Below are 23105 nucleotides of genomic sequence, written 5' to 3' on the forward strand. Positions count from 1 at the left end.
CGCCCGTCCCTTTCTCCCCCTCAGCAGGTGCCCTGGGCCCTTGTGCTTGGGAGAAGGGAGACGAGGAGGAGCGCGCGTGGGGAGCTGCCGACCGACCGACCAGACAGACCGACGGGCTGAGGGGAAATCGGCCACAAAATGGCGGCGGCGGTGATCTCGGCGGCGGTTCGGGGCTGTGGCGGCGCCAGGTAGGCCGAGGTCCTGGGGCTTGCGGGGGGGGGACTTGACCTGGCCGGGGTTGGGGTTTGGGTGGAGGAAGCGGTCCATTTCTGAGGCGAAGGAGGAGGAGGGATTCCTGGCTGGGGGATGCTGGGAGGTGTAGTCCAAGCCCGAGGGGCGTTTCGAGTCGCCGCCCGCCCCCTCGCCCCCCAGGGAGGAGCGGGCGGAGGGAGGGCAGGAGGGCCGCTGCCCTTGGCGCCCGAGGGAGGTGGGTGCCGGCTTCCCGGGGCCACCGAGAGCTTCGTCGACTGGCGGCTGGCACGGGGCTCCCGGGGTGTATGCGTGTGGGGGAAGGCAAGAAGGCAGGCCTGGCCTGGCGAGGGGCAGCCGAAAGGGTGGGCGTTGGTGGTGGTCTTCTTCTCCGGGTGGGGGGCACTTGGGGAGGCCACGGGAGAACCGGAGAGGCAGCCTTTCCGAGGGTCCTTGCCCCGAGGAGCTTACAATCTGCAGAGAAATAAGGGGGGGGAGAGAGAGGCCGGGGGGGCCGAGGCAACGGGACTTCCTCTGGGGCTGCGGGGAGGGGGAGGGCGGAAGACATACTGGAGGCGCCTCTCCCAGGGATGTGCCTTCGCTTTGGCCAGCCCACTCTAGCGGGGAGGGTTTCCAGCCCAGCCACCAAGGGGACCCCTGGCCACAAACTCCCCCTTCCCTGCATTGCCCCCCCCCAAACAGCAGTTTCGCTCCCAGAGGTGGGGGAGCAATAGAGGCCTTCCCCAAAGGAAGGGGGTCCTTCCCATTCATTCCAAGGGAAGCCAAAGGGAGAGGGAGGGAAGGGGGGGTTTCATTGTCCCCTGTGACAGAAACCTTCTCCCTGGATTTTGTGTCCTCCAGAAAATTTGGGCCAAGGCCTTTTGCCCAAAGACAGAAAGCCAGCCCCCTTTCTGAGGCTGGGGTTTCACTCCCCTCTGTGCTTGCTGATAGCGGCTGGACTCGATGGTCCTTAGGGTCCCTTCTGGCTCTGCAGTTCCAAGATGATAGTTTATTATTCCCCAGGAAGGATTCCTATAGCTCAGCCTTGCGCTGTATTTTCCCCTTACAGAGTTCCCAGCCAAGGAGGAACGCTTGGGTTGGGGTTGTCATTGGTGCCCCCCTTCCTGCATGTTTTGCCAGGGCAAACTGGATTTGGGAAGCCCTGAAGCACTTAAGAGTACTCACACAAACACACACAATGGGCTTTTAAAGGCTGTTCTCCAGTGCCTGATGAACTACGGCAGCAACAGTGGGTTTGTTTCATTAACAAGAACATGGCGGCATCTTGGGCACTAACAAATTTATTTCAGTTTGGGCTTTTGCAGATTGCAACCCCCGCCTGATCATAATAAAGGTGTTTACTGAGAACTTCGATTCAAGTAATTGAAAAAAATAATTATTTTAAGCGTGAGATTTTGTTGCCAATTCTCTAAAGAAATAGAAAGCTAAGTTTATTTTGATGAAACACGATCATGCTGCATTGGTAATAGGAAACCTGGATGTATGCATGCATGTTTAAAGTGAAAGCCTTAAACCACTTGCACGCATCTCAGAATTGCACACAAGTGAGGTCTTGTTTGCCATAATGGAAAAGTACTAGGGGCTGCTAGTCGTGGTGGTCTGTGGATTCCCTCTATAGATTCCCTCTATGTTGGAACCCAGTTGCCTGGGGGCGGGACTTGGGGAGGAGAGCTGTTGCCTCCATGTCCACCTGCTGAGGTTTCCCAGAGGTATCACTGGCTGCAGTGGGAAGTAAGTTGAGCCCAGGCAGGGCTGGCTGGATCTTTGATTTGCTCCTTAAGGTATTCTTTTTACATGGGTCATAAAGTCCTTGCTCGTATTATCTATTTTAAGCTGGTGCGTCTATTTTCTGCTCAAATGTGGGAGGGAAGTACTGTAAAAGGGTGAATGGAGTGGTATTTCTGAGATCCTCGCGTGCCTGCCCCCGCCATGCTGAAGTCACCGGGGGCAGAAGCAGGCCAGTTAGAGTTCTGATCTGGATGACCCCCGCTGGGCTGGACTCCAAATGCCATGACTGGGGCTATCATGTGGATGCCTGATGAGGTCACCGGGTGTAGGTAATAACTACATTTGGGTTCTGATGGTTTCTTCCTGTTCAGGTCAGCGGGGGCAGAGAAAGATGAGCTTGGAATTGCCTTCTCATCCACCACAGGCAGGTTCTCACTTGGTGAGACTGGGAGAACTGGATTCTTGGAGTCTTTCCTCCACCTCCAGAAACTCATTCAGAACATTTCATGTATTCCTTCATCCTTTTATCTCTCAGGTGGCGAGATGGAAAAGATCATGGCTAGTCAGGCATTGATAAAGACACTTCTGCTGTGCTCTGCCTTTGCCTAAAGCCAAGCTTCCTCTATATGTCCACCCTGCCTGTCGTGCTCTGGTTCCCCTTGCGGTTCCTTGTTGATTACACAGGGTAGAGTGAATGGGAGTCAAAGCCCTTTTTTTTTTAGTACTGTAGATACGTTGGTTCTTGGGTGACCTATCAAGGTGTTTCTAGTAGAACCAACGAAAAAGAAAGAAAGAAAAAATAGCAGGAAATGTTTTTCCAGTACACCGTTGAGAACCTGGTGCTGCAGCCTGACCATTACCCTGCCAGCCCCAGGCTGAGCTACTCAGCTAATTTCATTGCATTTCTCTGCCTGAGGTGTGATCCATTTTTAAGATTTTTCTTCACACCAATTATTTGTCTGCCACTTAGTGAGGAAAAGCTATAATCATGCTCTGAGCTGAATTTTGTAAGATTTAATTAATAGCGAGCAAGGTAATTATCTAAATACACCTACATAATCAGGTAAACAACCCCTGAGTCACACTAAAACGAGGCAGGCCACATTGCTGCCAAACTGTACCTAAATTAGTGTCAAGTATGTGGTGTTTTAAAACTTGGCTCTCCCCTAAATATGATGAAACCAGAGGGTGGGCTGGATATCTTATTTTTAAGGTGAAAAGAGGGGCATTGGAACATCACCATGACCACCCCCACTTCACTTTTTTCTTCATAGTCTATTTCCTTGGCCCCTTTCGCAACAAAAAAAGAAAGAATCCTTTCTTGCACTAGAATCGGGGAGGATCTGCATGTTGTTCCATTTTTCCTGTCTTCTTTATGATCTCTACTTGAAGAACCCTGAAAAACGTTGCCATAAGTTGGAATTGAATTGAGAGCACATGATTATTATATGATGATCAGAGTAGATTCTAGTTTAAGCTTTTGATTTATTGAGGAATGCAAGCTAAGGGCAGACTTGGACCTGACCGCAAATGCTACAGTGCAATCCTCCTAGGTACATGGACTACCTGTTTGGAACATTATTACTGGAGACTCTGATGGCTGAAGGGAACAATCCTCACCTTCTCTCAAACTTACTTCATTGGGGCAAGGTACTTTAAATACTCTATAACAGTCTCCAGCCTTTTGATCCTTTCCAGTGGCTATGGATGCTACCAGTCATTCTGTTCTTCCGGACACCCTGAGTTGGCTTGGGTTGGGAGGCATTGCTTTGCTTTGGCTTGGGTCCTCTCTCAAGGTGGGGCCGTGGATGTGCCACAAAATTCTGCCTTGTCTACTCACGGAGAGGTGCGGTTGGGTGTCGCTGGTAGGAAGGCAGCAACCACCTCCACCTCTCATTTCCATCTCCAGGAGGGGAGTGGGAGTTCTGAACTGGTGCTTATTTATTTCGTTATGTTCTCCACCTTTGCTCCGAGGGCCTACTTGGTTCTCCAGTAGGAGAGCCAGTTTATTCAGACAACATGTGAGGTGCCTGAGGAAGCACTTCACAAACGTTCACAAGGAGGCCACAATACACATTTCTGTTATAGCATAGCTAAAATCCTGTGAGGTGATCAGGCTGACAAAGTCACTCAGTGAGTTTCACGGCTGAGCAGGAAGATTAACCCGGGCTGTCTGAATCCTACCTAGTCCAGCACTTAACTAGTCTGTAGTAATGGTTCACACTGGCTTTTGGGGGTAACTCTTGGAGAATGTGAAAGAGAATGTACTAAAGTTTTCCCTGCATGGCCCAACCACAGAAAAGAGTTCTAACAAATTATTGCCTGAAAGCTGAATGAAAAATAGGGACCTGTCTTGAGAAAAAGGAAATTTGGATAAGGCAGGAGTACTTGGTGGTTAGAATACCCACTCTCAGATTCTTGTTCATCTTCAGAGTGGATCGCCAGAGACGAATTACAAATTCCCTCTTTGTAAGTGGGAGCAGTTCTGGCCTTGTTTGCAGCACAGATAGTCAAGAGAAAGACTGTAAAATGTGACCATGCAGTGAAACCCAGTGGCCTCCATGAGGCCTTGTGAGCCACAGCAGCCCTGGGACCACATGGCCTACCACAATCTGCTTTTTGGGTTGTCCCCAACTCTGCTTTGCCCCCCCCCCAACAAATTAAGATGCATGGCAGTTCCTAGAAGCCTCTAGGAGTGACAATTCACCTTTTAAATAGGCTGGAGATTCCCTGCACTATTTAACACTCCAAAATATCCACTTTTCAAAATTGGAAGTAGCCATCTCCCTGTTTCCATTTCATTTTTGGTATTTTTGGTGGTCTGTGTGGACTTTGGGAGGCCGTGAAGGCAGAAAATTGTCCTGCAGACCTGTCAAAGTTGTCCAGTAGCTGAAAGTTTGTTGTTTAGCATAGCATTAGAGTAGGTCCATTGAATCCATGGTGATGTGGTAACTCATGTCCTCCGTAAGTTCCATTGATTCAATGCACCTACCCTAGTTGTGACTTACTGTGTTAATGGAAGTTGCAACTAGAGGAAGCCCATTTAAATCAGTGGGATTTGTCTCACCATGCCCCCACACCCCCAGGTTCAATGGGTTTATTCTACTGTGACTTACTGCGTAAAGCAACAGGATTTCAGCCACTCTTCAGGTGCAGTAATTGGCCCATTAGGAAGATAGTGGGTAGGTGAAGATCTGTGAGATCACAATAAATTGTTTTTTATCTTCTTTACAGCAGATGGAACATCTATTAGTTGAGAGGAAAGCTATGCCACCTGTTTAAATTTTTTTGTTGTGTATCTAGGACCTAATGTATATGATTAAATTAATGCCATCTTTAAAACATGTGTCATGACTCTTGGAATGTGCCAAACTGGCAGTTATTTTGAGAGAGAGGATGGGGTTTGGGGAAAAACACTTTTGGATGGATGGTGTGGGAATATGAGGAGACGAAGAGGATGCAGATTATTCTTGAGCCTTTGATCCTCCCCCTTTACAGTGACAATCCGGCAAATGACACTTACAAGCACTACACCTGGTCCCAGTGCAGAACCTATGGCCAGTTTTAATAAGAGTGGTTTTCCCTTGACTGTGATTCAGGGTGCTTATGGGTGGAAGGCTCTTAACCATTACCAAACCTACTTATTTCCTCCCTCAGTTGAACTATAGCTGGCTGTTGCTGCTGCTTTCTAGACCTGTTGTTAAATTTTATGAAGGACGAAAGGGCAGAAGAAATCTAATCTGGAAGCAATCTAAGCCACTCCCTCCCCCATCTCTATACACTTTCTTTATTTGTATAGCTCGGGATTAATGAGTTTACTCTGGAAATACAACCTGCTGAAGCAACTAAAAGGGCCGGGCCTTCTTTCCACCATGCTCAGTTTAAAAAAGAAAAAAGAAACAGGCGAAAGAAGGGCCTGTCAGCAATAGTAGGAAAAATTGGCTAAAGATGAGAAAACACACCAATAAACCTTCAATCTGGAGTGGGTGAAGTTAGCTGGGATGATCCATCTCAGAGAGAAATACCCCGTTTCCCCGAAAGCAACCTGAAAATAAGCCCTAGGATGATTTTTCAGGATGCTTGTCATATTTTATTTATTTATTTATTTATTCAATTTATATGCCGCCCACACTACCCTACCCCCAAAATAAGCCCTAGTGAAGTGAAACTCTGCCCTCCAATCCTGTGCAGCATTGTACAGCAACCAGAAGAAGATATGACTGTAAAATAAAGCATGCCCTGAAAATAGCAATAACACATTTTTTGAGCAAAAATTAATATAAGATTCTGTCTTATTTTCAGGGAAACATGGTACTTTAAACCCAGCTTATTTCAGGGGAATGGTTTAATCTGCCTTTTGAAATCAGCAGGCCACTAAATGTTTTAGGTTGATTCTCTTGTATCTAGAGTAAACCAGAGGTACAAGGGATCAGTTAGGAAAAGGGAAAAGTTAGAATACAACTCTCAGAATTCCCTAGGCTAGGAATTGTAGTCCCAATAGATAACTTTTCAAAGTTCTGTGAGGTACTAGCCCAGGTGATGAAAAGCAGTCTTGTGTGCCTCTCAAGGCCCTTCTCCGCCTGAATCAGTCTGCTCTGTGACTATATATGAGGCAGAAACAAAGGAAAATAAAAAATAAAGAAGGCAACAATGTTGTGACACCTTAAAGACTAACTACTACATTTTAGTGTGGTTGTTTCTGATTGTTCTTGCCAGCTTTTTTCACTAGTAAACTGAGAGACAGGTATTGCCCCCTTTCATTGACACATAATGGAAAAGAAAAAACATCTTCAATCTCACCAACATTAAAAACAACCACAGTTTACATTGAAGGGCAGAAACTTATGACAAGTACATGTCAGTGTGGGTTTTTTTTTGGGGGGGGAACAGTAATAATGTAGTTGCAGTTCTAGATGTTTCAAACTTCAGATTTTGCGTTATATCTCTATGATGCATCTAGCATGTTAAAAAGCTGAAGCAATTCAAAAGAATATAAGTGTATTAAATACCACATAGTCATCCTTGGGATGATATTCTGTATGTGTGTGGTTTGAGGTTGATGATTCCACGCTGACCATTTCACCCCATATTTTTAAACACAACAGTTTCCTGCTAAGCAGCCATGTCCTGAGACACGGGAATCATCCTGCGAAGATGCTGACGCTTTGGAAGCATCCGGTTTCTCCATTCCTGCTTACTGGTAAGAATCATTTCCATATATTTTATTGTGTTACTTTTCTAATCACTTCCGTCCATGAATACAAATTGTGGTTTGGAGGCAGAGCACAAACCATGTTTTGTTGATACACATCATGTCACCGTAAATTACAGCTAAAGAAAAGCAGAGATGCTTCTGCTGAGAGAAGGAAGGGGGCCGGAGAACCTCCACAGTGTGTAGGTGGTGATCGTTGTGCACACAACCTGAGACTGCTGAAGCTCACTGTGCTTCAGTTACTAATCTAATACTGTATCTGAAAGTTTTGTTGCAAATCCCACTAAAACTGTTACTATTTGAGCTGTGGAGTGAACTATTTACTTGGAAGTAGCGGATCAAGTTCTGTTACATACTATGCTTAACACAGAGATTTCCGTTTTTTTCTTCACAAATCAACATGCACATATTTTGAGTGACAAAACTTTCATCTTGTCACAAGGTTAGATTTTTTTGTGACCACATGTCGATATAGCGTCAGATATTTATTTATTTGCTTTGTGTGTGGTGCATCACTTCTATGGTTGATTGATCAGCTGAAAAAGGGGCACGCACCCAAACACACTCAGCCACCATTAGCTGAGATTGCAAGGCCCAGAGTTTCCGTTGTTCTGGTTGTTGTTACTCTAAATGCAAACAGAGGGTGGCTCTGCTGATGCAGGTCCAGAGGTGCTCAGTCCTACGTTGGCTTGGCTCCGTTCAAAGGGAAGTGGAGAGGGATCATCACAGTGTGCCTGCCGGTGGAGCAGGATCTGGCCCTACTCCTTTGGCTTCTGAAAATGGAAGCAACCAGAGCAAGCCCTCATTTGGTCTGTGAAAGGTTTATTTAGCAAATTTTTTTGGTGAATGGAAAGATCAGGGCAGCCCTTCCTCTAGGAATTTAGTGGTTCTCCCCCCCTCCCAAAAAATCCTCAGAACCTCTTATAGAAACCATCTGGAGGCCTTGAGAGCCGCCATCTCTCCCCTTTGCAGCTATTGTTTTAGCACACGCCACACTGCATCTATTAGGCTGGGCCCCCATCCCACTGAACAAAGTCAGAAAGCTCAAAACAAGGCCAGGAGGAGTATTTTGCCCACTGTGACCAAAAAAAAAGAAGAAGAAGAAGAAGAAGAAGAAGAAGAAGAAGGAAGAAGAAGAAGAAGAAGAAGAAGAAGAAGAAGAAGAAGAAGAAGAAGAAGAAGAAGAAGAAGAAGAAGAAGAAGAAGAAGAAGAAGAAGAAGAAGAAGAAGGAGGAGGAGGAGGAGGAGGAGGAGGAGGAGGAGGAGGAGGAGGAGGAGGAGGAGGAGGAGGAGGAGGAGGAGGAGGAGGAGGAGGAGGAGGAGGAAAGGTTTCTAACAGAAAGGCAGGCTGGCCGGTGGAGCAAATCATCTCTATTTGCAAGTTGAAAAAACTGGTTAGTTTCCCCCTTCCCCCCCCCCCCCATTCCAGCCCAGTGTGGATGGAAACGTGTCACTTGCATTTAACATGCAGCAAGGGCACTTTCTTCAGAGCAGGTACAGTGTTGAAACCATGCGGGTTTGAGAGAGATTGGCTTGTTCTTGAAAGGGGCTTCCTCCACCCAGCAGATGGCAGCAGGACAGCGGAAGTCTGTGTTCTGATGTCATAAGAAGAGGGATTGTGATCTGGCAATGCCTTCCCTTTGGGACAGAAAAAGACTGAAATACTGACATGATATTCTGTCTCTGCCTGTGTTTAGAGCAAGGAGGCTTCTGCTTCTTCACCTGCTCTGAATCTAAGTTAGTAACCTCTAGGGTGGCAATTGTCTTTTACAGAGGATAGATGGTTCCAGAGCAGCTGGGTGTGATCTTCTGGGATGGGGTCATGTGTGTTAGGCTTTCATTGTTTGTTTAGTTGGCCTGTGGGCTGCCTAAGTGCCTCACTCTGCCCACCTCATGCTAGGGGGGCTAGATGGGCCCTGCAGATGCCCCTCCCAGCGGTTTGTTAGCTGTTTGCTACCTTGTGCAGTACCTGAAAGCAGCTTAATTTTCATAGAGCAGAGCAACCCAAATGTTACTCAAAAGGAAAGTCTATGCATGTACCTGAAGATCTGTGATAAATTCCTCATGTGGCTTTCTTAGGTAGTGATAAGAGCAGTAAAAGACAGGAACGCCAGCCAGGACCTTCTGTGTCTTATCTCTTAGCTAGTCAGTATACAAAATATATGACTGATTATATTGAACATGTTACTAAATCCTTCATACCCTTAATTCTTTGTCTTCCACTTTCTGAAGTGCCTGTGTTTGAGAACTGAAGTGCTGAGATGTTTGGAATCGACTTGTCTTGCATGAATCTGTTGTAACATTACTGATATACGTAGGTTTTGCATATCTGTGTGCACACTTCAAAATGCAGCTTTTCCACAGTCTGAACTCACTGCCTTGGCTTTCTCTGGCGGCCTGACTACTTACAATGGTTTGGTTCTTTTTGTTATAGGCCAGCGGACATTCCACACCGCACCGATAAGGAGTGTATTGCGCTTACGTCCTGTGCACTTTTTGGTAGCGACAGGTGGTGGATATGCAGGATACAGGCAGTACGAAAAGCATAAGGAGAAGCGGCTTCAAAACCTGGGTGTAGAAGCACTCCCCAGAGTTGCAAGTGACTGGGAGGTAAGTTGTTGAGTTTTTTTTCGTACAATGTTCTTGAACGCCGTGCTCCTTTTAGTAGGCAACCTCCAGCTAAAGAGAAGAGAGAACAAAGGTATGGTCCAGCAGCCAGAGCTGTGAGAAAGCCATGAGGTGAAATCCTGATATGGAAATGTGTCCGTGAGCACTCTGAAACTATGTCACGAGAGATAGAATGATTCAATAATTCAAGGCTTCCCTGAGCTCCAAGCACCCCCGCACAGAGGAGGTTGCTCGCTGCTTCTCTGTGTGCTTTCCCATTCTTCTCTCTTTCTCCTTTGGTGTAACCCAAGAATTCTGTCCAGGCTCAGAAGAAGGACCGCCTTAGAAGGAGGCTGCTTGGTTCCTTTCCTCTAGCCTTCCTCCTCCTCCAGGCCAAGAGGCAAACCTCAGTCAAGGGCTTGTACACAGAACTCGTGGGTGGGAACTGCTTGATATTGTACTAAAAGTCATCCATGTAGAATGAAAGAGGGATTTGGTGCCAGTTGTATTAATTCAGAGAAAATGTGCGCCTCAACAGTGAGAAATGTAGTTATCACTAACCTGCTGTCGGGATGCCAACTGCTTCTATCCACTCCCATGGAAAGCTTCTACTTTGGCCTAACTAAGAGTGGCAAACCGGTTTGAAAGTCATGTCAGGGTCTCCAAACAGGTAAGGTAGGTCTCGTTAGTCCCGCTTGGTTTCCCATGTGCTAAAACCTAATTGCAACTCAAGCCTGTAGCTCCAGTGAATGTTCCCGATTGAAAAGACTGACGGCCAAACGAAAGCAGACTGCAGGAGAAAAGTGTTTTGTTCTTTCCTTCTGCAGACAGTCTGTTACAACCATGGGAGGTCTGACTAATAGCTTGATTGTGTCTTTTTTTGGGTGGGGGGGAAGGCAGTGTCTATTCCTGCTGACTGGTGAGTTCATTCATCCTGGGCTGTTTTTGCCCCATCCTTGGCCACCAATTGCCAAAAATGTCCCCTTCCCTTATGGGTCAAGGCACTGCATTGAAATGGCGAGGTGAGAGCTGGCTGCAGAGTTGGATCTAGACGGATGGGAATGAGTTCCCTGCAATGATAGGAGTGGCCTCAAGATGCCAGTGTGAGTCTGTGGGAGGCGCCCTTGGTGAGCCTTGCCTTGAAGTTTGTCCTCAGTTTTGAAAACTTTTAATTGCACTGGAATTGGGTGATTTACCATTTCCTTTTGTAAGAGAATGGGAGAACACAGAGCAGAAATTCACAGATGAGGCGTGTTCCAAGGGGTAGCAACATGGCCCATCGTAGGAGGAAGAGGAAAACGTGCTGTGGCCTGGGTTTCTTGGAACCAGTTTTGTCAGATGGAAGTAACCATTGTGTAGGCCCTCTGTGGTAAACCTTCAGAGGACATCCAGCTGGGGTGGCCAATCAGGGTCAAAAAGTGCTTTGTGAACCACTGAACTGCATGGATGGGAGAGCTGGTAGAAAGGGCTAACTGTTTAATTAACTAATTTCTCGGTAAGAATTCTCTTAACAAGGTCTAAGAACCCTAAATTTCCCATTTCTCCATTTATGAAAAGTATTAGTGATCTACCGCGTGCCAGCATTAAATGATTAGGCATCAGCCTTCCTTTAAAGCCACCCTAGATGTTGTAAAGGATGTAATAATTACCCCCTCCATCTTTTTAAAAAATCCAAAGCAGCAGTTTGAGCAGAGGTGGATAGAAGCCGCTTGACCCTTTCCCTTCCAGCTGTTTTTCAGCTCGGAAGCATCAAAATCCGCTTCTCTGTTCCTTTCTTTCTTCCTCCAAATGTGATTTTGAGGAGATAGCTGTCCAGAAGGGAGAACAGCTTTCTCTTCCTGTCGTAGTTGCAGCCTGGAAGACAACTTTAACTTTAGAGCCGTACTGCCGCCACAACATAGGAGAAAGAACTAAGTCTGGTCACATTTGACCCCAGTTGTGGGGGAAGATGTCAGCGTTTCTCAGTGAAGATTTTTCCTTCCCTCTTGTCACCTTGAGCTTTGCTCTTCATACTGATACATCAGTAGGACAGGATGGCTCAGGCTGTTTCCAGTCTCTGTCAGTTTTTTTGCATAGATTTATTCCTAAATCCCTGCTTACTTCTTCCATAATAGTCTGAAAATTAAGTAAATGAAAATGGGTGCTATTTTAAAACTTTAAAACTAGAATTTTACATACATGATCTCTCAAAACTAAGTTTTGAATGTCTTTTATCCTCAGCTGCATAATTTTGCATGCATTTAGACTCAAGGTAAGCATTGCGATACAGCTTTTAAGCTGAATATACCACAACATTCCAAGATGCATGAAAACAGACAAATAACAATCCACATGTTTTAGAAAGTATAAATCAGCTTGTTTTGCTTCAAAATGAGTACCCAAACTATAAATAAGAACTAACAAATGTTAGTAAACCAAAGAACTGTAGCTTGTTTTTCACTCTGGCTTGAAGGAATACACCAAATAATTTCAGAAGAAAATGAATCTATGCTTCACAGGCTACGGGAAGGCCTTTGATTTGGTGGATCATGCAAAGCTGCGGATTGTTCAGAAAGAAGTGGATGTCCCTCCGCACTTGCTACCCGTCATGCACGTTGTCCTTTATTGTGGACAAGAAACAACTGTTAGGACACGATGCGTATAGAGGCAAAACGGGCAGAGAAGGGTATGTTTTATCTCCCTCTCTGTTCAGTATGTGCAGAGACCGTATCAAAAGGAAAGCATATCATATGAAATTGAGATGAAGGAGGAGTGACAATTGAAACAAGAAACATCAGTATTTTAAAATATGCAAAGGACACCATCTCATTGTAGAAAGCAGCAATGACTTGAAACAAATTCTGATGAAAGGCCCAAAGCAGAACTGGAGTTGGAAGTTTTGTCACAAAAGCTTTTAACTGTTCTTGCTCTGACGGTAAGCAGGAGAAAACAGCCCACTGGCTCTCAAGCCTGCGTGCTGATGTTTCCGCTTTTCTGGCAGCGCTTTGGACAGGTGCCGTGTTTTAGCCACACTGTCTGAAGCGCTTTTGTTTTGGGAGAACAAATTTTAGGAATGTGCCGTTAGAGAGGCGGACCTTTCCCCAGCCGATCTGTTCATTACTGTACAAGGAAGCTATTGTGCTTGGTTCATCCACTTCCATGGCTGTGTTTGTAATTCTCCTGAAGACGGTTTGTTGCCAGTCGCTGGATCTCATTGTGCACACAAAGCTGAGTGGCCCCCAGGGGCTGCCTTTCGGGCCGGCGTTGACTGGGTGGAAGCAGGCGCAGCCAAGGAGCGCTTCCTGAGCAGGTCCACGGGTGGAGTCCAAAGGGTCCAAGATAAGGAGGATTCGGCCCGGGTTGTTCCTTCTTGTTCCATGGATTTACACAAGGAATCCTTGAGCAGAGAATGTGCTTGTGTACACATCACATGGACGACAGAGCAGCTTTCTGCTTTGAGCCAGGCCGCTTTGGAAGGTGCTGGGTTTTTTATGCCCCCTCTTAAAAATATTGGGTGCTGTTTCTCCCCCCCCTTTCCCAAATATTTTTAGAAAACATTTCATTCTTACTCCTTCCCCCCATTCCTTTTGGCAAACAGTGTATTTATGTATGACTCTGGAGATGCATGGTATAAATGTGAGGATTTCCCAGAGTCCCCCCCCAGCCCATCTAAATACATTGTTATTTGTTTTGATTATAAGATGCAAACTTTTCTTTTGTTACATACTTACTAATGTGTGTGTGTTTGTGTTTGTCTTTATGTGAGATGTTTCTACTCTGCCTTTCATGTTCTCCTCCTTGTTTTCAACAACCCCATGAGGTAGGCCAGACTGAGAGAGCATGGCAGGCCCAAAGCCATTTGGAGAGCTTTCACATTTGACCCTAAGTCACTTTGAGTCCTAGTTCATCACTCACGTCTGAATAAAACGGTGCATAAATGGGAAGCTGTAACCTGTTTGGACAGATAAAAAGGTTTCTGCTTGGCACCAGTCAGACTTCAGAGGCAACACAAAGGCAAGCGTCTTCACGGCTGTGCTTTGTGTGTAGCGCTAGATTTCTCATGTATGGGACACACCATAAGCCCTGCTGGGACCAAGAAGAGGGGGTAGTTTGCTGCTGCTTTTCTCCTCCATCCCAGGCATATTATTTTCCTTTAAGAGAGTCAGATTCAGAAGGTCTGATCGACAAGCACGTGGGGCAGGGCTAAGAGAACCCAGTGGCCTTTGGCGCCATTTCAAAGTGACATCCAAGCCTGGGTACGCTGCGGGCAGCCCGAGGGGGCAGTTGAGCCTTGACCGCCACGTCTCTGGGTTGGCACTCTGGTGTCCCAGGCTGTATTTAGACCCTGGCCTCTCTGGGAATTGCCAGGAGGCTTTCTGGGGCAGCTTGTACTCAGCCGAGGGGAAGGACACAAGCTGGCCAGCGCTCTGTGTTCATACAAATGACGTGGCCATCTCTGACAAGAGGGCACCGGGTGTAGTAGTAATAACACACCTGCTGCGAGAGATCCTGGCCCAGAATAGGGTTAATGGAACGTGCCGGGAGGCGACCAGCCAAACTAAAGCCATGCCACCGTTAAACTTATTATCTGTTACCTGCTCAATTTGTTGTGTTTTAAAAGTTTAATACAGGTGCAGCCCTACCGAGTTGCCACAGAGATAGTGCCAGATTTTGCTCCTGTGCATGTATGTGTGTTTGTGTGTGCTTTTAGCCCCTCTCCTGACATCTGGCTGGTTCTGGTCGGCGGGGGGGGGGGTCGCAGCTTGTGCAATCTCCCTCTCCTGGGAGAACTTGATGTCCCTGTCCGGACAGGAAGTGTGTAGCCGATATCTGGTATCTGTTCATACAATAGCAAATAGAAATGATTGTTGATCTTTTGACTGATAAAAACATAGAAGCCACTAGTTTAAAGTCAGAGTGTTGCCCACCTACCCTCTAAAGTTGGGGAAGTTTAGCTTGGCTTGGCTTGGCTTGGGCTGGCAATAGGAGTAAAAGGAGCTTAATTGGATGGAAGGAGGGGCTTGTTCTCTCCCCCTTACCAGTACACACACACACACACACACACAAACACACACACACACACACACACACACACACACACACACACACACACACACACTCCCTGCAGGCCCTATAAAAAGGCTGGAGACAAGGTTTGCTGAAAGAGTTTTCTGTGCCTGAGTGTCTCTCGAGGACCTGAGGGGTAGCTGGTGTTGGGACGGGTGAGAGACGCTGAGCAAAGCCTGCTCTTTGGTCCTGGTGGAGGTGCTTCTTCGCGGGCTCTGGAAAGCAGATCGGGTAGCTAAACTTACCAGAATTCCTACTCTTTCTCTCCATAGCACACACATTTACAATGATTTGAGCCTAGCTTTGGCTTGTGCTTAGATGGCACTTTGTTTTGTTTACTTGGTTCACCTTAGACCCCGTTCAAGACCACAGTGGGGAGGTAATCTGAGATTTCCTTTAGGAATGAGTTTGTGGCCTCCGGGAACCTTCTCTAGTATTATTTTTTCCAGATGCTAAACTTTCTTGTCTTTGTTCAACTTACTCGATTACCAGAAAGACAGACCCAAGATGCGGGGCTGTTTCCTTCACTGTTCAGTAGGAAATGTAATGGTCACCCAGCTCAGTGTTTTTCCTGCAGCGGAAGAGGGGCTGCCTTTCTGCTCAAAAGCAACGCCTACAAAAGTTTTGGGAAACCATCTCCCCGGAGGCTGATTCATCGGTTGCTTCCTGCTGACTAGCCCCGGCTGTCTTGCTTTCTTCAGCCTGTGATATCTGCTTCCCGCCAGCCGCCAGCGAGGAAGACTGTCACGGGACTTGAGTCCCTCCCGCCTTACTCTCCCCGGCCCGGCCGGCCGGCCTTCCCGGCCTCTTTGTCTCCTCCTCTTAAAGAAGCCCACGGTGTGTTCTGGCCAGTTTGGGAAGTAAGCTCTGTCTTTCATGGGGAAGGGACGCCCTTTAGAGTTCTCGCTGGAACATGAGCTGTTGAAAGGGGCAGTTGGATGTTCCTGTTTTTTGTTTAGTAGTACCAGCAAGGGTACCGAGGCTGCGCACACAGGCCAAAGCTGCTCTGGCTCCTGAGAAGGGCTCACCCACCACCTCCTTTTGGGCTTCTTTGGACCTGTGGCATCAGTCTGCATCAGGTGAAATAACGGTCTTCAGAACAAATACAGAGTCTTTAGTTGATGACGGTGAACTTGCATCCCTGCTTATAATGCCTGTTTGATGTTTCTCTTGAGTCATGGCAAGCCTTTGTGCCATATGCCATGGATATTTACCTTGGGAGTCTTTGGAGCAGTTTGTGTTTATTTGAAATGGTCCGAAGACCTCTTCAATAAAGTACCTATAATTGAGTAGGAAAGGACTAGGATTCAAATATATTAGTCTGTCATTATTCTACAGGAATGACAGTTTCTAGCTAAGCCTGAAATAGGAGATCCTGTGCTGCCTAATGATAAATTAATTTTATAGGTCAGCTTTAAATGGGGTGGGGTGGGGAGGCAAGTCAACCCCTGAACAGAGAGGTATGCAGAGATGGAAGCTGTGGAAAGCTCTTTTCTCCCCACCAATCTGATTGCTTAAGACATGGGTAGTAAACCTATAAATGGTTTTTGCTTATGAAGTTAATCATTTACGTTCTGCCCTTGTAGTAACTCTGCTGTGAAGTTGCTTAATGTGGTTGTCATAAAGGGAGGCAGCCTTTTCAGGAGCAGTAGAAAGGGTCCTCCTGGCATTGATTGAAAATATTTTCCATTTCTTTTCTCTTGTGTCAAAATAACTTCTATTGTCTCAACTTTTTAAAAAGAGATGGTTGGGGAGCGGTAGGCTCCAAACAAAACAAAAGCCCAGATTGCACCAAGAAGTTACAGTATCCTTGGAGAGATAGTGAGGAGTGTTATCTTGAACCCAAGGTGCCTTCTTCAGTAGCCCATCACAGCCCTGATTTTGTGAGACAAGGTTTCTAATCAACTGCCGCAAAGAATCTGCAAGGAAACTATGAGTGAAGTTTTATTTTTTGGAGGAAGGACTTAAACTTGTGCCTGTGAAGAGACTCTGGCCTAGCTCTCATAAACATAAACTGTGAAGTGGTAGTTTCTTCTCTGTACCATCTCGCATCTTTTTATGCTCCTTTGGTCAAAGAAATCCCCTTCCCGTGGAAATGTAGCAAGTCAGGGGGAAGGATGCTAAGTCACCCAGACAGGCTAGATTTCCATGTGCAAGGATTTTGTTTATTTACTGGGAATGATTAGGGAAGTTCTTGTAAGTCGTAACATCTTCCCACTTGGATAGTCAGTTTAGCTGACCAGCTATTCCGATTTTGTACCATTTTGAGTCATCCGTGTTTATCAAAGGTTTGTGAGTTGGAAGTGAAAGAATGTTCCAGGGGTCTCTGCCAGAGTTTCCTTTAGCAGAAAGTTGAACTGCAGGTGCTGTCTCAGGTTTGGAAAAGCGGGACAGGTTTCACAGAATCACAGGCTGGGCATGGTCGAGCCATCATGATCCTCACCGATGAGTCAGCAGTGATACGCTGTGGAGATTTCTCTTTCCCTCCCTACTTTCTTGTGCTCCATTCCTGGGGCGATGGCGGCTCTTGGGGGGGGGGGGGATATAGAATAAGTCTGTCCTTTCCTGCAGGTGGCAGAAAAGTTCACGAGTTCAGTCTGATGTTGGAAAAAACTTAAAATCAGGGAATGGGATTCAGTGTTGGTGGCTCCTATAGCCGTTCTGAGGCCATGTGGCTCCTAGGCAGAGCAACCCTTTGGTATTTGCAAGACTGGCAGTCTATCAGAGCTTCTGTGGCAAGGAGTAAAAACGGCAGCAGACTCTTTCATTTCTATAAGGAAACAGAAACATGAATTCTTAATAATCAAAAACAAAACAAAAGGAGCCAGACAAAAGTCTCTGACTTTTTATGGGGTGTTTTGACCCAGAGTGAACCTCCCGCTGTGCTTCTTTGGGGTGTCTCTGAGTGAGGTGCATGGATGGGTTCTCAAGAGGGTGGCAAGGCCCTTCTCTCTGTGACGGGAGAGAGGCATGCTTTGAGGAGGGGCAACCTTTGTGGTTTCCTGCTCTGTCCCTGGGGGCACTTGCCTCTCTCCTCAAAAGATGCTCAGAGGAGAAAGCTGTCCTTCGGAAGGGAAAGGCCTGTCTGTCTCTGCTCCTGGACTTTAACTCTAGAAAAGGTCCCATCTGGAATAATCCTGTACAGCTGATAGGTATGTTGAGTGGGGACCTGGGAGAGGGCCTTTTCTGCTAGACTGTGGAACTCCCTCCCACAGGAGGCCAGCCTGGCCCCATCTTGGCTGTCGTTCTGCAAGCAGACAGACCTTTCTCTCCAGGCAAGGTTTCCTTTAAATGACTGGCTGCCTAAGTAGGGTTTTTAATCAGATGGCTGTGCTTTGTTTGCTTTGAATGTGTTTTTGGTGTTTCTTTTGTTGGCCTTTTTTTAGTGTGCTACTTGTTTGATCTTTTTTAGCATTTGTATGCTTACTGTTTTTAGCTTTAAGTATTGTCGTTTAATGATGTCAGCTGCCTTGGGTCCTTTTAAGGAGAGAGCCAGGGCAAAAATATTTTTTTTAAAAGAAAATAAATGACCACTCAGAGAACATCACATGAAGGTAAGCTTTCTACTTTTTCATGTTGTATGAGGTAAAAACCCATAGACAAGAGGGAGTCATGCTTTCAGCTTAGTGGATACTTCAGGAAGATATTTCTTTTAAGGACAGGTTTCTGACTCCAGCTCCTGTGGAATTCAAATTTGTTTTTTTAAAGAATGGTACAATTTAATTTCCTGCAGAAGTTGCATCTGTAATAGGATCTGGAAAAGAGGAAACTAAATTGCGTGTCTCTTTCCTTGGCTGGCAGAGACAAAAAGCCTTGTGCTTGATTGATGTTTGAGTTTGCAGTCTGAGGTCACTAACAGCTGTGAAGAGGGGAGAGGAATCTAGGGATAGAGCATCCGCCTTTCTCCCCCAGGACTATTTGATGGTGAAAGAGTGAAGGCAGAAGAGTCGGTTTTAGGCACATTCACCCTTCAGCTAATATGGACATAACATCTGCCCAATGTGTCTGATGCAGTTCTTGAATCCTGCACAGATACCGTTCTTCTATGAGTGCAAGGGTATAGGCCCCAGAACACCTACTATGTGCAAGGAAGAGTGCTTGATTTAAGGGATTGCCCCTGAAGTGCAACACTCTGGTCCTGTCTCCCGAACTTGTATGCAGAATGGTTGTTTTACGTGACACCTGGTACACAGAGTCTTGATTTTATTTCTATTCTTTCAGCTTGAAGTACCCTTAAGTATTAATTCAAATCTTCAATGCTGGTAAATCTCCACCCCTGGTGTTTTCAGACTTTCGAGCTGAGGGACGATTAGAAGAGGTGAAAGGGTTTGATGCTGATATGATTTGATGGCAGGCAGTGGAGCTGGTATTCCTGGCTAAGGAACTTGCCCATTATTAGGCAGTAATTTGTGCTCTGGAAGTTTATGCTTCAGACAATTCTTGTTTGCTTTATTTCCAACTTGGATTCTTGGTGGATTCAGGGGAAGCTAATGTTGTTGATGGAGCCACTGGGGCAGCTCTGCATCCACAGGAGAGAAATGGAGAGGTTCGAATGCCATCTTGGACGCCCCCCCTTCAAAAGAATGGGGCAGTAGTTTTCCAGGCCTTGCTGAGCCCCTCCTCCTGTGTTGAGCCCTGCATTAATGGATGGTGGAATTGCCCGGCTAGACCCCTCTTCTGAACCGTGAGCCTGAAGACAGGATTCCCACTTGTGCCAGAAGCAGGCATTTCCCTTTGGCAGGTCTCTAGGCATCCGAGGTGCTCCAGACCAATCATCCTCCTTGGGGTTTTTTCTCCCGTGCTTTTCAGTTTGGGGAGGGGGAGGTGGTCTCTGGTCATGCTCCAGAGGCTGCTTTGTTAAGGAACAGCGGGTGGGCATCTGTTTTTAGAAGCACAGACTGAAAGGGCAATTTAAATGGCGTTTTCTGTATGTGAGGCGAACAAGGAGGTGCGCTCTCGGAGGGAGAAGATGTGTGTGTGGGGGGGGGGAGAAAATGCTGAGCAAATTCTTTGCATGTAGGAGCCTCTGAATGTCTGGAATTTGAGGACAAGAAAGGAGGTCTGCAGTCCTTCCTCCAGGATCTTGCTCTGTCCACCATCTGCTTCTTAGGCTTTTGCCTGAGCTTGTTTATGAAAGGAGCCCACAGAATCATGCAGACGTCTACCAAAACAGTCCCTGGCGCCCTGGGAAGCACTCTTTCTATCCCGCTGTAGCCAGGGAGCCCAGAGAAACCTCCAGTGTGCTGAGATGCCAAGATCGTTTGCCGATGGTACCTAACTCCAGTGAAACTAAATCAACCAAATAAAAAATACTCTATGTTGTGTTGGACGGGATGCCAGAAAACCGGCACATATTTTCATATGTTTTGGAAGGGGAAGGGGGATCCTTGAAAAAAAGGACAAGGTCTAGGTTTGTTGGAGGGAGAACTCTGTTTCAATTTTGCTTTTGTATAATTGTTGTATTTTATTTGTTTATTTGTCTGTTCTTTTGTTTCTTAGTTTTCATAGAAAGAAAGAAAGAAAGAAAGAAAGAAAGAAAGAAAGAAAGAAAGAAAGAAAGAAAGAAAGAAAGAAAGAAAGAAAGAAAGCGATCAGGGTCTTAAGGCTGGCGTGGGGGCAGGGGAACCTTCTGTGTGTCTGTGTGTGTGTTCAGATATACAGTGGTTATATTTTCTAGAATGCAGCTACCATTTGTTTCGGTCTCTTTTCAAATATGATGTTGCGAAATCTTGTCATTCCTGGTGCTGGTGGTAATCCATCAGGAAGCATTCTGGCCTGCTGCTGATGAAACCCAGGCCCTTTTGTAAGTTTCACTGATGTCAGGGATGCTTCCTTGTGCAGGAGGAGATACTGGTGAGGTTCCCCAAGACGGCCTTTTTAGATGGTAGGATGGTGCCATTACCTTCACAGTTGTGATTGGTGGGGACACAGGGGGGAGGAGAGCCTTCTCTGTTGCTGTTCTTAGGCTCTGGAACTCCCTCCCACTGGAGGCCAGGCTGGCCCCATCTTTGATATCCTTCCGCAAGGAGGAAAAGACCTTTTTCTTCAGACAGGCTTTCCCTCAGTGACCAGCTGTCTGAGAGGGTTTTTCTAAATGGGCTGTTGTGCCTTGTTTCTTTGAATTTGCTTTTGGTGTTGATTTTGTTTTACTGTGTGGCACTTTTTTGAACCTTTTTAAATATTTGCATACTGTTTTTAGCCTTTAAATATTGTCTTTTAATGATGTAAGCTGACTAGAGCCCTTTAAAAGGAGAGAAATGTATTTAAAATATTTTAAATAAATACATAAAATAATAGTACTGACACAGAAACTAACCAGAGCCAAAATGGAAGTATGTCTAAAAGCAGAAAGACTTTCCTCTTCCTCGCTTTGCTGATCCATTTGTAAAAGCAAAAGCAATGCTTCTGTTGGGTCACTAAAAAGTTACAAATCAGGTGTGCTATAAAAACTCTGCAGAATCATCTTTGCTGCTAAAATGTTCTATAGATCTCATAGTAGTTTTTCCAGAAGTAGCTGTGTTAGTCTGCCCAAGCGTGCCGAACCAAACTAAACAAAGCAATGTAATACAAAAGAAAACACAAGAGACAAAAATATTGTGGCCTCTTAAAGACAACAGCTATATTTTAATGTGAGCTTTTGTGGGTCCAGTCCGCTTCCTCAGACGTTGGAGTGATACTATGTGACTGTCATGACCCGCCTGTGTCCCTACCTGATCTTGGAGCCAAGTATAAATGTGACAGTCATATAGTCTCACTCTTAGGTCTGAGGAAGTAGATTGGACCCATGAAAGCTGACATTTATTTATTTGATTTATACGCTGCCTATCTGGACCGATGGACCACTCTAGTTAGTCTTTAAGGTACCATGAAGTGGTGGGTTGTTGTTTTTTTGCCTGTGTTTTGCTTTTTTCTAATATGCAATAAGATTATCCCAGAACTTTGCATTGCAGAGAAGTATCTTCCCACAGCCTCCTCTATCTGTGCAGCCTGGGCTAGATCGCCTCCTGAGGGCCCTAGGTGAGGGCCCTTCCCTGCTGTCTGGGAGGGGACATGGGTGCCCTCCCTCCTTCCTTCCTCCCCCAGCCACCCCCCCCCCCCACAGCCTCCTGTCTCTTGGCTGGGCTGTGCAGGAAGGAACCGTTGTTTCTCTGGCTGGCAGCGTGCACGTTGCCGCCGGTAGCCTTGAGCGTGCAGCAGCCCAGGACTGGTGCAGCTGGAGTTACTGCAATGCAGAGTGGAAGCTGGGAATTGCCTCCCCCTCCTCCCAGCCTGGCTGGCTGGCTGGCTGGCTGGCTTGCATTCAGCCCGGCTGCCTCTCAGCAGAGATGTGCGCCACCGCCACTGACGAGCTGCGCCTCAGACAATACAGCCCCAGTCCCCGACAGCTCTGGCATTCTTGAGCGGAGCCCAGCTTCCATGGCAGCCCCCGGTTGAAGCCGGGACTCTCAGAGCACAGCCTGTGTGTGTGCAGGGGGAGGGGGGGCTGCTTCCTTTGTCTCCGCAGAAGGATGCTGCACAGCGGTGACACAATGCCTGTTTGTTTGTGATAGCTGAGCCCGTCCTGAGAGGGCAAGAGAGAGGGGCAAATCGGAGGAAAACCCAGCGGGGGAAGTTGGGACCTGGCGGTGACGGTGCATCTGGCCTCTTTTGCTGAAATAAGAGAGAGAGAGAAAGAGAGAGAGAAAAAGAGAGAGACTGAGCTTCACAAGCCAAGGATGTGTCAGTCCAGCGCCCTGCAGGGACCAGAGCTGCACTCAGGGAAATGGTGAGATGCTGCAAAGCTTTATCTAACCCTCCTTCCTCTTGCTGCAACCTCCACAAAGTTAAAATTCATGTCCGGAGGCTGCAGTCGGGCAGCGGTGGCGCCAGCGGCAGCTGTGCGGGGGAGCAGCACCCACAGCTGGAAAACCCCAGCCCCACTGGGGGCAGCCCCAGTAGGAGAGCCCGATTCAGGTATATCGTCTGGCGGCGGGCGCGGCGGCGGGTCTTTTGCTTTGCAAGAAGAAGGTGCTGGAAGGAGGGAGGGAGGGAGGGAAGAAAGAGTGGCAGCTGCCTGCAAAGCCTTTGTTTGGCCTAATTGCTTTAAAGCTCTTTATAGAGTTGGTTGGCAGAGGAGGAGAGGGTGGGGTGGGGGAGAGGCAGGCAGTGGAGCCAGGGGTGGTTCCCCCCCCCCATCTTTCATGCCCTGTAGAGAGGAATGGGGCCAGCGGGCCCAGGTGGGTGGGCTGGAGTGGAAATCTTTAGAAAACAAGGCTGTGAAGGGGGTGGCAGGCAAGAGGCTTTTTACGACTAGCTGCCAGGC

The 23105-nt window shown here is 46.9% G+C and overlaps 1 protein-coding gene across 6 annotated transcripts in view; it reads left to right on the top strand.

Moving 5' to 3' along the window:
• Positions 1-21: 21 nt before the first annotated feature.
• PISD (phosphatidylserine decarboxylase) overlaps positions 22-23105 on the top strand; it is a 36597-nt gene continuing 13513 nt past the window's right edge. Inside the window, exons 1-3 of one of the 6 annotated variants that reach the window (XM_072983320.2) lie at positions 22-188; positions 7044-7138; positions 9585-9760. In XM_072983320.2, the coding sequence (XP_072839421.2) occupies positions 139-188; positions 7044-7138; positions 9585-9760 (321 nt within the window). In that variant the 5' untranslated portion in view covers positions 22-138. Of the gene's footprint in view, positions 189-234; positions 555-7043; positions 7139-9584; positions 9761-14884; positions 15035-15548; positions 15883-20316; positions 22757-23105 lie in introns of those variants that run through there. The other 5 variants (XM_078381900.1, XM_020799090.3, XM_020799091.3 and 2 more) reach the window with 5 other exon arrangements.

Source organism: Pogona vitticeps, chromosome 14 (genome assembly GCF_051106095.1).
Source record: "Pogona vitticeps strain Pit_001003342236 chromosome 14, PviZW2.1, whole genome shotgun sequence".
In the NCBI taxonomy this organism is placed as follows: Eukaryota; Metazoa; Chordata; class Lepidosauria; order Squamata; family Agamidae; genus Pogona; species Pogona vitticeps.